Source organism: Oncorhynchus gorbuscha, linkage group LG02, assembly GCF_021184085.1.
Source record: "Oncorhynchus gorbuscha isolate QuinsamMale2020 ecotype Even-year linkage group LG02, OgorEven_v1.0, whole genome shotgun sequence".
NCBI classification, from domain to species: Eukaryota; Metazoa; Chordata; class Actinopteri; order Salmoniformes; family Salmonidae; genus Oncorhynchus; species Oncorhynchus gorbuscha.
Window position 1 is genome coordinate 76,275,671 of NC_060174.1, and position 17,303 is coordinate 76,292,973.

General features: G+C 42.9%; 2 protein-coding genes across 2 annotated transcripts; both read left to right on the forward strand.

The window, feature by feature from the left end:
- Positions 1-1,689: 1,689 nt before the first annotated feature.
- LOC124010074 (alpha-2-antiplasmin-like) lies at positions 1,690-9,572 on the forward strand. Its single transcript, XM_046322415.1, has 8 exons — positions 1,690-1,852; positions 4,187-4,258; positions 4,397-4,595; positions 4,765-4,908; positions 5,115-5,303; positions 5,407-5,549; positions 5,804-6,008; positions 7,460-9,572. The coding sequence occupies exons 2-8, from the start codon at positions 4,202-4,204 to the stop codon at positions 8,026-8,028; spliced, it is 1,506 nt and encodes a 501-aa protein (XP_046178371.1). The 5' UTR covers positions 1,690-1,852; positions 4,187-4,201; the 3' UTR covers positions 8,029-9,572.
- A 331-nt stretch (positions 9,573-9,903) lies between these two features.
- Positions 9,904-16,688, forward strand: serpinf1 (serpin peptidase inhibitor, clade F (alpha-2 antiplasmin, pigment epithelium derived factor), member 1). Its single transcript, XM_046322427.1, has 8 exons — positions 9,904-10,000; positions 14,302-14,365; positions 14,598-14,787; positions 14,862-15,020; positions 15,149-15,352; positions 15,450-15,589; positions 15,712-15,922; positions 16,010-16,688. Exons 2-8 carry the CDS (start codon positions 14,303-14,305, stop codon positions 16,258-16,260), a joined length of 1,218 nt encoding a protein of 405 aa, XP_046178383.1. The 5' UTR covers positions 9,904-10,000; position 14,302; the 3' UTR covers positions 16,261-16,688.
- Positions 16,689-17,303: the final 615 nt, after the last annotated feature.

Here is a 17,303-nt window from a genome sequence, read left to right on the forward strand (position 1 = left end):
TCACTGTGTATTTTTTCCTCGTGTTATTATTTTTCTATTTTCTCTCTGTATTGTTGGGAAGGGCCTGTAAGTAAGCATTACACTGTTAGTCTACACCTGTTGTTTACGAAGCATGTGACAAATACAATTTGATTGATTGACACACATCAGACCGGGGTTCAATTTTTTAAGTATGTCCCGTATCAAATAATATCCTACAAATAGCCTACTATTTGAAAGTATTTTAAAATACTTATTTCAATTACTATTTTCAAATACCTGGGTTAATACCTGAGTCAGTATAATTTTGTATTTTGAAATACATGCCAATACTTTCTAAGTGTATTTCCAAATACATTCCAATATTCAACATTTAAAATATCTGAATTCTTACTTCGAAATGCATATGAAAGTAATTGAGATATTTTAAATATAATTTGAACTCCGGTCTGACACACACACACAAACACACACAAACAATTTGACTTCAGATCCTACACTGCCACCGTATGGCAATTTTTTTGTTTACTTAAACTCAGTCCTTAACATGATCCCTCCCTTCAAATAGCCCAGATGTTCTTAGAAATTAGAGTTAAAACACAGAAATGTACAAATATGAAATTGGATTATTTTGCTTGAATTTGATTGGAACATGGAGGACCACTTGCAGGTCATTCTTTATACAAAATATGTGGGGGGCCAATCATCTTCCTTTCCCGTGTTTCAGGACCAGGGTTTACATGTGGAAAAGGCTACATCCAGGCTACTTGTTCTGATTGCAAGTAAAGGTCAACAATCAGTTATGCAGACAGTCTATGCTTCTCCTACCTGTATACATAACACAATCCATTGGCTCGTGAGGTAAGGTGGGGGCTGTGAATGGGGTCCTTTTATGCTTCCCTAATGGGAAGTATACAAACAGTCACCGCAAAACAACCCAAAGGGGCTGAGTAGGTGATGCCCTGATTCACAGGTGCATTGTGGGTTTGCAATGTTAGTGCCAAGTTCTTGCATCGGCGTAGGGCTGGAACGGGGCAGTCCATGCAAGAAAAACAATATCTCCCACCGCCTACTCTATTTTACTTAAAGGGCTAGAGACAGAGGACTAGAATTATGCCCAAAATCATGTTATATCAACTCTGATTCATATAGAAACATTCTACAGTGCTTATTCTGGGTTTCCTCCAGTAGGGCCAATAGAGGGAGCCACAGTGCTGTAATGCTAAAGGTCATACGTGTTAATGTTGTAACATATCAGCTGTCATGGTCACAGCCACTTCAGTGGGCAGACATTTGAAAGTTGACACTATCGTAGGGCTATCTGTGAGGATTTCCAAACTCTTTCTAGGAAAATGTGTTTGTAGGTCAGCAAAAAATAATATCACAATCCAAACGGCAACCCCCATCCTCTGAGAAAAATAGAAAAACATAGAGGTCCTTACGAGACGGTAGATATTACAATTCTGATGGACATTTAAAAAAGGCATATTTCATCCTCTCTAAGGGATACCACTGATCTGATGAGAGCAGAAAGGTGAACATATTGTGTTACTGGCAACTTTTCCATTTATTACACCTGTTAAATGTTTCAGATGAGTGACATTTCTATGGAATGAGGGGAGGAAGGCTCTTATGAAGGCAGGTTTGACTTGTGGGTCACATATCTACATATTTACATTTTCTGGTTGTGTAGTGGCTCTGCTGAATCAATTCAGAGTTGAACATTAACTGAGCAATGAGGGGGCTGACAGTAGAGTACTGGGCACTACAGGATCCAGCTAGGGGAACACTCACCGTGCCTGTCTGACTCTATCTGTCTATATCCTAATCCTGTTTGCCTATATCACCTATCCCCTGACCAAACATCGGCTGGGTAAGTTTTCTCCACCTCAATTCACTTGGAAGGGATAGTATCTGATGTTGGGGAGTCAGTAGGTTTTTTGACACAGTGCATGAAACCATATAATTCTAGTATAGTAAGTGCTCTTGATTTAAAGCTATTTGGAACATGATTTAGATAATAATAATATATGCCATTTAGCAGACGCTTTTATCCAAAGCGACTTACAGTCATATGTGCATACATTCTACGTATTAGTTTACTAGTGATATAAGAAGGATTTAGATGTACGGCTGTAGCTATTAGTTTACTAGTGATATAATGATAACACAAACTGTTTGGTCTTTTGTTAAAGATTCAAATGGACTTTAAAGAGCCCTTTGTAAATGTAAATGTACACTCAAATCACCAATCAAGACATCACTACTAGCACTATTTCTACTACGTCTATGAATGCTAATGATTCTAAGCAGAGTCATATACATGTATGTATAAACAGGAATACTACCATTGCATCCATAGAGAACCCATTGCAGTCGTGAGGCCAGTGTTTGCTGTTTGTGGACTTTAGCAGTGAAACAGAAACCTTTGGCCCTCTGACAAACAGTTGATCCCAGAACAAAACACCACACATCTCTACAGTGTAGAACCAGGCCTAACGCAATGCCACACGGACCACTAGCCAAGCAATCATGCTTTTGATTGGCTCTCATTTCCTCTCAACCTATCAGTGTTCGCTGGTGTTGCCTTGTCCAGCAGTAATATGTACTCTTTTATTTGCTCTGTAAAAGCGAGGGGTTCAGTAATTCTTATGCATTGATAATCACTGTTATTGAATCTTAATTATTTAAGTTATTGGCTGTGTTCTAGAGGATCAAAACCATAATGTATCATGGGCAAATTGTGACTGACTGACTGATCTACAAATAATAACGAGTAGTTATTTATGATGCAAGGTTTTTTTGTCGGCAGTCGCTTGTACTGTCGAATGCAATGTCGAACAAGCCCATAGTGACAGGGTAGAAACCATAGTTTCAGTCCATGTTTCCCAGGGGACTCTAATTGGTGTCAAACATGTGAAATGTATAAAAGCAGAGATACTGTACAGTATATGATGACGAGACGGTCTTGTCTCCGCCCTAATAATGGGCGTTGTTGTCCCAAAGGTGGGAAGGCATATGGTCTGCATATCGCTGTATTCCCAAGTACCCAGATTTTAACGGGAGTGGACCATCTCGCTTCGCCTCTTCCTCTCTGATAAAAGCACTCCATAGTCCTTTTCAGGGGTGTATTTATTACAGAAACCCTTTACCGTTTAAAAACCAAACAAGAGCAAACGGAACAAAATGGGGAGGGACCTACCTATATTTGTCCAATAGAAAATCCTGTTTTTGTTGCAAAATATTTCCCCTTCAGAGTAAATCGTTTGCAAAACATTTTGCAACAGACCAAACGTTTTGCATCAGAAACCATTGGGAGAATTCCAATTGGTTGCTCGACTCCTCTCCTCCAGCTCATTTTATTAAATGAGACTCTCCATTTCTACTCTTTCGCATCACCAGGCAAATTATATTTACACGGGTGGAATCCTAAAATAAATGTGTAAAGTGATCAAAACTAATTTAGCTTTGAAAGATAAAAGGATAAGTAGCATATTGTTTTCTAAAAGTGTGCAGGCTTTACTCCTTTGAGAAGAAAACATCTGATTCAAAGGGACGTGGTGTATTTTAAAACACTTCCATGCTACCTGCTGTGAGGATATTCCTGTAAATCCTCTGTCGAAGTAGGTGATCGAAGAGGGGAGCAGACACTTGTTTTTGCCTACTAAAGAATTAAAAAAGGACAGACTTTTGCCCAATTGACAATCTCCCAGAGTGTGTTCACAGGTTGTGCAGCGTTGTTGCTGTCTAGCTTTATTTCTATGAGGAACCATTTTGTGAACATGCTCATGCTGTCTGTGAAGAAATGTTTGGGGTGTGGTCCATTGTTCTGAAAAGTTGTTTCCAGTTGATTTGTGTTGGGAGAGGCTTTGCTCGCTTCTGGGTCCAAGCACTGTTGCTAGCGCCCTCCCTTACGGAAAGTATTGGTTGTCACTGTTTTTTGGTCACAGTGTGTAGCCTAACTAGGTCAATTTAGTCCTGTGAAATCACTGTTGCACTTTAGAAGGAACTGAGATCTAACCAGCCTTTTGTGTTCATGTCAAAGTATTTTGTATGTGTATCTATTTCTATAGAAACAAACCTTAGTCATTTAATAAACCTTTTACATCTGCCTCAGACTATTTCCCTTAAATGGTCCTACAGATAGAACCTGTATCTTTGAATATATGTTATATTATTGTACAGGTTTCTTTGTTCTGTATTGCAGGCTAGCTGTTGGGATATGAAGCTGCATCTGCCTGTACTCTTGCTGCTCTGCCTCTGTTGGCTGGGACTGACTGTAAGAGGGCCAACCATAACCTCACCCCAAAACAACTCAAACTTCCTTAAATTAGAAAAGTATTGACTACAAGACTTTTAAAGCACCCTACCCTAGTTTCTCAGTCTAACCCCTAGTCTTTCTCTCTCTCTCTGTCAGGATGAGACTGGTACGGTAGCTACTGAGTACCACTCTTGCGGGGAGCAGGTGCTCAGCCAGGAGGCCCGGTGGTCAGTAGGGGGTGCTGTAGAGAGACTGGGCAGGCAGCTACTGGACAGCCTGCAGACAGGGCCAGAGCAGCCCAACGTCATCATATCACCCCTCAGCGTGGCCCTTGCACTAGCACAGCTCACACTGGGTGAGGCACATGTGTGTGTGTGAGAGAGAGAGACATGTATAATGTCAAGAGTGAGTATGTATCTGTGAGATTGTAAGTGCATGTCTGCTTATGACTGTTATTAACTTTTGTCTCAAAGAATGAATGTAATCAAAACATGGTCATTGCCTCCTTGTGATGCCCCTATCAGGAGCTCGTAACGAGACACAGAAGTTGCTGCTAAGTTCTCTACACGCCCACACTGTGCCCTGCTACCATGAATCCCTGGGCAGCCTGCTCCAACACCTCACCAACACCTCCCTACAGGTGGCTACACGCATGTACCTGCGCCCAGGTGAGTGAGTGAGTGAGTGAGTGTGTGTGTTTATGTGTATATTTCAGTGTTGCAGCTCTGTGCCAGAAAATGGCAGTCTACTGACATAATTATAAAGCACATCCATTCAACTGCCTTTGGTAATGCAGTAAAGGTCTGACAATGTTTTGGATTCTTTTGGTGTATATTTATGTGTTTATATATTTGTTTCTCTCTTTCTCTCTCAGAGTTTGAGGTGTACCAGTCCTTTGTTGCAGAATCCATGCGTAGCTACAAATCAGAGCCTGCCCCCTTGATCTCAGTGGAAGATGTCAACCAATGGGTGGAAGACACCACCAAAGGTCACATGACCAATTTCCTGACCAGTATTCCGCATGATGTGGTGCTCATGCTGATCAATGCTGTGCATTTCAAAGGTAAGCCCTTTCACTCCCTGTTTTAAAATAATGTCTTTGACGTTTGTATACAAGTGTCTACTTTTTACAATTATGTGGCTTGTTCTCCTGTTGTCACTGGTAGGTGAGTGGGAGGCTCGCTTCGACCCTCAGCTCACACAGAAGGATGTCTTCTACCTGGACAATAAGAACTTTGTCCATGTAGACATGATGCGGTCAGCCAAGTATCCACTGAGCCTGTTAGAAGATGGGGAGCTTGGGGCTCAGGTGAGCTGGGCTAGCTGTATCTGTTCTGTTGTCTGCTTCTGTCTCCATCCTCCCTTTCTATCTTTTCACACACCACAGTTTCTACTCGAGACTTGTTTTGAAAAGTCCTTGCTGTTGAAAAGTAGACAGTAAAACGTATTGTTTTCTCCACCACTCTCTCACCTCCATTCTCTTTCTCTCAAGCTCTCTACAGTGCAGTTGGTGCAGTCTCCCTCTCTAAAATGTTTCTCTCCGCACCCCTTCTGTGTTTGCAGGTTGCACGTTTTCCATTTAAGGGAAACACCAGCTTTCTGGTAGTGATGCCGTTGCCAGGAAGAGGAAACGTGTCATCGCTGGTGGCCAAGCTGAATATCTCTGACCTGTACAGACGTCTACCTCAGGAGAGGACCATGCAGGTCCAACTGCCCAAGTTCACCCTGCAGTACCGCCAAGAGCTACAGGAGGCGCTGACCAGCATGGGTGAGAACAGAAGTAGTGTCAGAAATGACCAAGGGCAACAGCACTAGGTCTGGGAATCATTTCTGGTTCTCTTGGCCAATTCTGAGAAGGTGCTTTTCGAGACAGACAACTCTTCCAACAAATCACTTGTTTTGGTAGGTGGGGTTTAAAAAGAATCCCCTCAGAAATATGACGGACACACACAATGTGGATGCAGATAGCTAGGGTAATTTTAGCCACAGCCAGTCAGGGGTTTTAAGCTTGTAATGCTAACGTCATGGCGCATGCAAACTACTCACTTGTGAAATACACAAATTGAAAATATCCTCCTCCAGCTCCATCTAGCTAGCTACACTCTTTCCTCTCTGCCAAACAGACGTTGGTCCTAGTACAGACTTGTATGCTGGAACACTGGTATGTTCTGGGAGGCAACCCATCTGTCTAGAAACTAGCACAGAAAGTGAAATAGTTTTGGCCAGGAATTTTTCCTCTGTCAGATCACGTGGTCTGGAAAAACTTGAGTCATAGTTTAAGCCCTAGTCATAGTTTAAGTGAGCTATAAACGGACAGGCAGGGCCAGCCCTAGCCTTTTGGGGGCCCTAAGCATTAGCTATCTAGTGTCTGCTTGCTGGCTGAACCAGTCTGAAACCAATCCAGATGAAACGAAAGGCAGGGATGCTACCGTATGGCCAAACAAGCTTGGACTAGGCTGCTCGCTGGAACACGTTCACTCAGGTGGTCGACATGGTTTGCCATAGTAGTCAGTAGCTAACGAGAGCAGAATGATTTTCAGAATTAGGAACTAGTGTTAGGTGGATGGGCAAAATCTAGATTTTTAGAGATTAGTTCCACGCCATCTACAAGAGAGATCGGTTGAGGGACGTACATCACGTAGGAGTGAAGCCTTCTGATGTGAGACAATGGGGCCCCCCTACCTCACCGGGCAAAACATTATAGTGGTCCCCTTCTTGACGGCGAAGAGAACATTTTTAGGTTTAAAGTACAATTTCAGCAATTCCACACATCTGTATTTTTCCCTGGGGTGGAGAGAAAATGTTACAATTTTGTAACAAATTTCATGCAATTTTACTCGTTTTGCCATGTGGCTGAGAGACATTTGTGCAGTTTAAAGCAAATTTCCTGTAATTCTACACATTTTTATTTATTCCATGTTAAATATGATATCTGATTGAGAGTGACCAACAAAATCAATGGGGCCCCCCTGGAGTTCAGGGCCCCTGGGCATGTGCCCTGCATGCCCTGTCGGTATACAGCCATGATTACTACAAGTTTAGATAGCTGACTAATTTACCAACCTAAAAATGATTAGCTGACATGTCTTATTGAGTGACTGTCAGTGACTGAGCTATCAAGCAAAAAACTGCTGAGGCACAACTAAATTTAGAAATAGCATGTTGTGTATTCTACTATTCTGTCAATCAAAATCTCTCTGGTGTCTCTCTCTCTCTCAGGTCTGGGCTCTTTGTTCTCTAGTCCTAATCTGTCCGGTGTGTCAGCGGTTCCTCTGCAGGTGTCCAGCATGCGTCACGCCTGCGGGGTGGAGTTGAGTGAGGAGGGGGCCGAAGCATCTGCAGCCACCTCCATCACCATCATGCGCTCTGTTCCCATTTTTTCTGTAAACTCCCCCTTCCTGTTCGCCCTGGTAGACCACGCCTCCCTCGCTCCAATCTTCCTGGGCACCGTCACTAACCCAGCCCCTGACGCCAGCCCCATTCAGATCGACAGTCCCCTCGGCGATGATCCCAATGGCAACAGGACCCAAAGTGACAGCTCTCATAGCAACAGCAATGTACAGAACGATGGTCCCCATAGTAACAACAACGTACAGAGCGACAGTCCCCATAGCAGTAACAACGTACAGAGTGACCAGCCACAAAGTGATAGAATGCAGTGCGGCGTCCCTGTCGGGGGGGAGGAGCCACAACAGCCCCTGAATGAAGTAGAGGGAAACCCCAACGCCCAAGTGGAGGGGCAAGGATCCAGTTCCTGTGCCAATCCCTCTCATACAGTTCCTTCCTAAACCAACACTGATGCCCAACTTGCCCCAACCAATCTCTCACTGTTCTGTCCTGAGCAACACTGATGCCCAGCTTGCCCCAACCCATCTCTCACTGTTCTGTCCTGAGAAACACTGATGCCCAGCTTGCCCCAACCCATCTCTCACTGTTCTGTCCTGAGAAACACTGATGCCCAGCTTGCCCCAACCCATCTCTCACTGTTCTGTCCTGTCCTGAGCAACACTGATGCCCAGCTTGCCCCAACCCATCTCTCACTGTTCTGTCCTGAGAAACACTGATGCCCAGCTTGCCCCAACCCATCTCTCACTGTTCTGTCCTGAGCAACACTGATGCCCAGCTTGCCCCAACCCATCTCTCACTGTTCTGTCCTGAGAAACACTGATGCCCAGCTTGCCCCAACCCATCTCTCACTGTTCTGTCCTGTCCTGAGCAACACTGATGCCCAACTTGCCCCAACCCATCTCTCACTGTTCTGTCCTGAGCAACACTGATGCCCAGCTTGCCCCAACCCATCTCTCACTGTTCTGTCCTGAGAAACACTGATGCCCAGCTTGCCCCAACCCATCTCTCACTGTTCTGTCCTGTCCTGAGCAACACTGATGCCCAGCTTGCCCCAACCCATCTCTCACTGTTCTGTCCTGAGAAACACTGATTCCCAGCTTGCCCCAACCCATCTCTCACTGTTCTGTCCTGAGCAACACTGATGCCCAGCTTGCCCCAACCCATCTCTCACTGTTCTGTCCTGAGAAACACTGATGCCCAGCTTGCCCCAACCCATCTCTCACTGTTCTGCCCTGTCCTGAGCAACACTGATGCCCAACTTGCCCCAACCCATCTCTCACTGTTCTGTCCTGTCCTGAGCAACACTGATGCCCAGCTTGCCCCAACCCATCTCTCACTCTTCTGTCCTGAGCAACACTGATGCCCAGCTTGCCCCAACCCATCTCTCACTGTTCTGTCCTGTCCTGAGCAACACTGATGCCCAGCTTGCCCCAACCCATCTCTCACTGTTCTGTCCTGAGCAACACTGATGCCCAGCTTGCCCCAACCCATCTCTCACTGTTCTGTCCTGTCCTGAGCAACACTGATGCCCAGCTTGCCCCAATGCATCTCTCACTGTTCTGTCCTGTCCTGAGCAACACTGATGCCCAGCTTGCCCCAAACCATCTCTCACTGTTCTGTCATGAACAATACTGCCTGACCAGCTGGTCTCATATGGAGCCCAGCCCTCACATAGCAAAACCCTATCCCAATCTATTGGCACAGTTCCCAGTCCAGAATCAACAACAGCCCCTACCCCTAGACACCTGACAACTTCTCACAGTCCCTCCCCAGTGAATACCCCTGATTACAACCCAGTGATTTAGGAGAGACCATGGACCTGTCCCATACTACACTGTGTGTGCAGATTAACACTCAAATGTGTTTTTTTACACTTGGCTGTGCACTGTCTGTATTACAGTATTTGTGTTTTGTTTTGATGTCTTACTTTTTGATGATTCTCACCTCTGGTATTGATTAAAGAAATGAAGTCTCAATGTTTTAATGAATGGTGGATGTGGTCATGTGAATGAGCAGGACTGGATATTTTTATATAACAGGGGAGTCTATTTCATTTTCAATGGATTTAGGCTTATACCTCACAACCTATAATTGAACTATTTTCTCCAGCACATTCATGCAATTAAAAACGGACTTATGTAAGATTTGTTATAACATTTCAGGTCAAATGCTTGCGCGTCAAACTTAACATACCACCGTTAATTTGGGGCAGTGAGGGAGGACCATGGATGCGCCTTGCGCTCAAAACAGCCATCCAGATTCTTGCCCAACCCAACAGGCTACGTCAGAGAAGGGCGGGTAAAAGTTTGCTTCACGGCTGTGTGCATTGTCCTGGTACATTCAGCACTCCACTGGAGACACGACTGCTAGAGACATACGTACGGGTGACGTGGACCATAACCGCTTGGAAAGGTCAGTACTTTTATGCATCATATGCAGAGTTTGGGAGTAATGCATTACAAAAAAACTAACTGTAATCCGTTTTGTTACCAGCAGTAACATTGTAATCAGATTTAGATACTTTTGAAAATCTATACGAAAACTTCTGGGATTACTTTTAAATTTATAAAAGATGTTTGTGATAAAAAATATCAGACACCTTTCTCTTTTCTCAATGACATTCAAATCAGCATTGAAAAAAGGCACAAGTTTAAGTTTGTTCTGCCTGAGCAAGTCTGACCACAGATCAGAGACCACTATGATGATACACCAGGGTCATTCCTACTATGCGGTGCCTTTTTTGTCCCCAGGAAATATAACTTATTATTTAGTGTAAAATCTGCATTCCAAAAGACTTTAAATATAAGGTTAGGTGCATAGCTGCGGGAAGTATGGGTGCCGAGGGTGCTGCAGCACCCCCTGACAAATCATAATAAAAAAATATTTTTTTTACTAGTCCTGATATAGCCATCTGTCACGCAGGCAAAAACACATATTCAGCACTGTAGATGTAGATTACTTTCTAAAATGTAATCCGTTACAGTTAATAGTTTCCTGTCAAATTGTAATCAGTAATGTAATTTTAGGATTACCCAAACTCTAATGTAATTGGATTACTTTCAGATTACTTTGCCCTTAACAGGTGCAGGCTAGCATTTTTTTCATCATGAATCTTGTTCTGGGGGCAGCTCTACAGAGTGATCATTAGCTGGCACAGCCACAAAGTCATTCAATCTAATCCTAATTTTAACCCTAACAATAACCACACTGATAACCCCTAATGCCTAACCCTAACTTTAAATTAAGACCAAAAAGCTATTTTCTTTCACACATTTTTACAATACAGACACTTTTGACTCTGCAGCTGGCCCATCTAGCGGAAATCGCTCAGTTCTGCCTCAAGGACAAGACTCATCCCAATAAACATCAACCTTCTTAAGAAGACAATAATTCATGTTATCAATTGAACATCTATTGCAGGATAAATCAATATTAAAGTTTACATAGATTGCCATCATTGGATGTTCCATTTTAATTTCTGGATTGGTTATGTAGGATTCTTCTAACCCCTTTCTTTCTACAACAGATAATAATACAGTTAGGTTGTCTTTACATTATTACCCAACATCTGTCAGATTTACTGTTATTACAATTTATTTAATACCCCTTGATCTTCAATAATAGGACATGGAAATATAGATTAGCCGAACTGTTTTACCTGAGCATAACCCCAAAACTAAGGAATAATTAGCCTACTCTGTTGTTTCTGATTTTGTTGCCATAGAAGACAGATTGGGCTCATTGCTTTGAGTTGAAAAATAAATGCTGCTCTCAGAATGGCATGCTTTGAGTACTACTGAAAAGCGCTTGTGTCCCATATGCTGCATTTGATAGAGGCATGTTGTTCATATTTTTGTTGGTGACATCTTGATAATTTTCAACTGTTTAAGTCTATCAGAAGTGTGTGAGTTGTGTCCGTAAGGCCTATGTGGTCTTCTTAAGTGAAACTTGTTTTGACAGTATGTAGCACAATACCAAGGTGAGTTTCGAAGGAACTCCCTCAAACTTTTATTCCATAGGCTGGGATCCGCACTGTGTTGCAAGAGTGTTTTATACTGGCTGTCCACTGGGGCATATTCATTATGCCTATTCTGTTGCAAAATGTTTCTTAAATGGAAGCAAATGGAACAAACCGTGGAGGGACCTACCTGAATTTGTCTAATAGAAACTCTCGTTTTGCTCTGTATGCTTCTGTTTGGTTCTTAAACGGTAAACGGTTTCCTTAATGAATACACCCCTGGCCGCAAAAACGATGATTGACAGGCAGCTTAAACTTCTTCAATTCAACCATTATTTGGTTAAAATACACATATATGTTTGTGAACAGCCATCCACATTCACATCATCCACAATCCGAAGATAGTTAAATGAGAGAGCAGCAGTGCGATTCACATCAATGCATTATGCAGCCTACATATCAATAATCAGTGATCCGTTTCCCGTAGGGTACACCACTGCTGTCATCCTTACCTCCACGCGTTTATTCAAGTTGGATAATCTTTGGATGCCGACGTCAGTCGCTTCATTGGAAGACATAACCTACAAAAATGTATTCCTGCTCTTTTCCTGCGATCCATCAAACGCATTTGGTGTGTCATCATTGTGGTCTCTGATTGTGGTCAGACTCTCTGATTGGGGCCAGACTCTCCGATTGTGGCTTTTTTTAATGCTGATTTAAATGTCATTAAGATAATAGAAAGGTGTTATATTTTTTTCATAAACATCCTTTCTGAATTTAAAAGTAATCCTAGAAGTAATCATATATCAGATATTTGTTTAAGTATCTGGAATCTGATTACAATATTCTTGCTGGTAAAGTATCTGATTACGTGAGTTTTTTTGTAACCCGTTACGGATTAGCCTACATGTAATCAGTTACTCACCAACCCTTTAAATGGGATAATGTGATCAGGATTGACATTTTAATACTTGTCTGTAAAACAGAGTTACATAGTGTGACTATAAAAAAAAATCCTTTCTTTCCGAGCACTTTATTGACTGGTTCATCTGCTGGCCTTTGGGCTACCTCAGGATGTGCAAGCAACTCTAAAACACTATATATTTTCAGAAATATTTTCAGAAATGTTGGTATGTGAGCTTTTATTGGTGCATTTTTTAACTATCTAATCATCGCATGGGTTTTTTCAATGACAGACATGTATTTGTTTAAATATCACTTAATGGTTTCATTTCAGAGACAAATAATCATGTTTTTTTGCAATATGCTACATATCCGATGCACTCTCAGAGAAATAAGTAGTAGGCTACTGCTAGGTTTTAAACTGTAAAATGTAACAAATAACTACATCTTTTTATAAATAAATGTACAGATTATACATTCTTTACATCAATATTGATAAAAAATATATAATAATTAAATACAGTAATACTGTATATAAAACATTTACATTTGACATTTTAATGATTTAGCAGATGCTCTTAGCCAGAGCCACTTACAGGATGTGTGTTCATCTTAAGATAGCTAGGTGAGACAACGACATATCACAGTCGAATATACAGGGTACGTACATTAGATTCCAGCTAATGCAGCGTTTTGCAAAGAAATATCTAAAATCTATTAATAAAAAAAATAAGAAAACAGCAATATTTTACACACACATGAAGGTACCCATAAGCAATCATTTCTGATGAAAAAACACAAATGTGAAGAAGTGGTCGATATAGCGTTTTGGAAATACTCTTGATTTGTGGGTTAAAAATGTGTGTAGATCAAGAGGACTGTGTGACCTACAGCCAATATCTACTGTACCATTTTCCATTTGATTTTGGCTTAAATTCATCATGCTTGCGATTTTGAATGGTAGAGGACGGCCTCAGTGCAGAGAGAAGGAAGATCTTTGTGTGGTTTTGGCTGGCTGCTTTGGGTTGGAAATCGGAGATCAAGTTTCTGGTTCAACCATCAGGCCTGCAGAGAGAGAGGAGAGGGGGAGGAGAAGATGAAAGGAATTGAGAGGAGAAGAGTGTGGTCTGAGGTCAGTTATGGATGTTTTTTTCATCCAGGAAACCAGGAGAACCTTAATGACAACCAGATGTGCAGGGAACAAAAGCGTGTGGGTAAAATAGAAAGAACGCGAGAGAGAGGGAGAAGGAAAGAGGGAAAGAAACCTCTGATCTCCACCTCCTGTGACCCTTCAGCTTCTCCCTGCTCTGTCTGCTCACCTCTCTGTATGACTCTATTCACTCCACTAAGCTCATTACCAATACTAGCTGTGCTAGTAAACAGGTGTGAACTTCACAGCAGCCTGCTTGTATTGTGTGTTAGCCACACTGTGTGTGAGTGGAGAGCCAGACGTTTAGGATATATTATATAGTTAAGTCTTTACTCAGTAAGAGGATGTAATGGAGCTCAGTCTGAACACACAAAGGCCTACACATCTCCAACTAGTAGAGCAAGAAGACAAGAGGGAGAAGAGAGATGCTGACAGAGAGAGAGAGAGCAATAGAGAGACAGACAGAGAGACCTTATTGAGAACTCATTGCTCCACACCCTGCTGAGCAGGTGAGATGGAGGGACTTACTCGAAGTTAAAACCACATTTTCCCAAGAGCCCTGGCCTGCAGGGAATCACCCTCACAAACTGAAAGTCTGACTCACACTCTATGGGCCAGTTTCCCAGACACAGATTAAGCCTAGTTCTGGATGTATGTTTGTATAATAATGTGTGTGTAATTGATTGTGTGCTTGTGTTGCAGGATGATGTGGACGACCCTATTGCTGTGGCTGGGGGCCCTCCTCTCCCTCTCTTATGCTCAGTTGGTGAGACCACTCCACATCTCTGTTTTCATACTCCTTTCTTTTTCTCATACTTTCATGTCTCTTTATATGCGCTCCATCCCTTTGGCTTTCTTCTGCAGAGAGATGACATGTAGAATCTCTCTCCTCATCCTCTAGTAGTTTATCTCTCTATTTTTCTAATTCTTCATGAACTAGCCATGCCATTAACCCTCCTCTCTTTCTTCCTGTGTCTTTGGATCAACTTCCTGTGCAGTCGGAGACAGAGGGGACGGGAGGGGAAGAGGAAGCTGTGGAGCTCTTTACCACGTCCAGAGCCAAGATGGCTGCCGCCACCTCTGACTTTGGCTACAACCTTTTCCGGGCCCTGGCGGGACGCGACCCCAAGGCCAACGTATTCCTGGCCCCCATCAGCATCTCTGCAGTGCTCACTCAACTCTCCATGGGTTAGTTAGCCTCAGCACTGTTATACTCTATCATTGTCTGGTATTTACCCCCCCCCCCCCCCCCTCTCACTCAGGAGCGTCTCCGGATCGTTCAGAGAGGTGGTTGTACAGAGCTCTAAGGTATCACACCCTGCAGGACCCTCAGCTCCACGACACTCTCAGGGACCTACTGGCCTCACTCAGAGCACCTGGCAAAGGCATCAGCATCGCTGCACGCATCTACCTGGCCCGCAGTGAGTGTGTGTATAAGCATACATGCGTCTCTGTGATACTTTGCACAGTCTGTGTGTATTTTGATTGTGTGTATGTTTGTTGACCTGTGAGTGTATGTGTGTATATTTGTGTGTGTGTAACTCTCTAGGACTGCGTCTGAAACCGGAATATTTTGGAGTGGTGGAAAAGCAGTATGGGGTGCGGCCCAAGGCTCTGATGGGTGGGGCTAAAGATGTGAATGAGATCAATGATTGGGTCAAACAGCAGACGGGTGGCAAGGTCGACCGCTTCATGTCCAAGCCCTTGGGACGGAACTCTGGTGTGGTTCCTCTCGGTGCTGCCTACTTCAAAGGTAAGGACAGTCTGTCTGCGGTTCGATTCTCTACCCTTATCTCCAAAGTGTGCACTCGTTTATGGGGTGTAGTTTGTAAAATGCTGTGTTTGTGTAGGGAAGTGGATAACTCGGTTCAGTCAGAGTGGATTGATGGAGGACTTCCAGCTTGATGGAGAGGTTCCCGCCCGCATTCCCATGATGCAACAGGACAATTACCCAGTGAAGATGGGAGTTGACCCAGACCTGGGTTGCACAGTGAGTACACATGCAGAAATGGAACTTTTTTCAATGGTTATTACTTATTACAGCCAGTTATGAAAGTTTGCCTCAGGGAAAACACCTATTGAGCCCCTCCTTCCCTCTCCCTTTCTCTCCAGATTGCTCAGATCCAGATGCAGGATGACGTCAGCATGTTTATGTTCCTTCCTGATGATGTCACTCAGAACATGACCCTGGTGGAGGAGAGCCTGACGGCTGAGTTTGTTCAGGACCTCTCCATGACCCTTCACCCCGTGCATGTTGCCCTTACACTACCTGTCCTAAAATTCAGCTACTCCACTGACCTCTTGCCACTGCTCGCTGACCTGGGTGAGTGCTTGTACCTCTCTCCCTCTCTCTTCATCTTGCTCTCCTCTGTCTTCACGTCTCTCACATCCTCTCTCTCCATCTCTCCAGGTCTTGCCGAATTTCTGGCAGACACAGACCTGACTAAGATCACGGCTCAGACGGTGAAGCTTGGCAGCCTCAATCATAAGGTTGTTATGGAGATGGCCCCAGAGGGCACCCAGTATGCCAGCTCCAGCCAAGTCCACGCGCCACTGTCGTACCGCGTGGACCGCCCCTTCCTGTTCCTGGTGAGGGATGAGGCCTCGGGGGCACTGCTCTTCATCGGCAGGGTGGTGAACCCACGCAAACTGAGGATATAAGTGCGCACACACACATGTTTGTTTTACTATTATTGTGGGGACCAAACAATTGATTACCATTAAAAATCCTGTGGATCAGATAATACAGTTGGTTAATCCTGTAGGAATACCATGTATACTATTTAGGCCAATAGTCTAAACACTCACTGATATTCCTTGAAAGTTGTTTTCAGGAAAAGGAATTTGAAAAATAAAACAATTTGGAATATGGGGAAATATGCACCAAATTCTTTTTTAATCTTCAACATAGAAATGCTACCAAAAAAATATTTTTAATTTCTTTAGATGTTGAAACCAAATAGCCAAATCATGTTAATCTTACTGACATGCTTCTAAGAGGCACAGGCAATACTTTATGCTTTAATCAAAGAAAATACTCTTCACATTATTGTGTATTGCGATGCAAGAAATAAAGATTTAAGTTTTAAGTGTGTCTCTGTCTGTCTGACTTTGGTGAGGGAGATGGATAACTTTATCCAGTTGACATACTGTAGCTGTTTTCAGTAAAGGGTTGGGTTGATTTGGCAAGAAATTGGACTCTTGGCTATTCTTTCTTTAGCTATTGTGCTGGGAAATTAAATTACAGTACTGACACATTATTTTCTCATTCTTCTATGCACTTCAGTCTCTTTCAAATTAAACATAGCTGAGCAGTGAGTGTGTGCCTGTGTTTAGTATGTTTGTGTCGAGTCAAGACTGTAGTTTGAAGTTATTTTGATGAATTTTCCACATTTGGGAAGTGATTCCTGTGGCCATGGAAACCCCTCCCAGAACAACACAATGCCTGGAAAATCTCTCTCTCTTTCTCAAATTCAAGCTGCTTTATTGGCATGAAAAACATTGCGTCAATATTGCCAAAGAAACAATGTGTACAATATACATTGTAATAAAATAATAATAATAATAATAATACAAATAATAATAAAATAAGTCAATAGTAGAAATATATTAAATATAAAAGGTTGAACATAGAAAATGAAGCTTTAACTAACTTACTGTCATCCTCACCTTTACATCAGTACTACAACTACCATCATTATTAC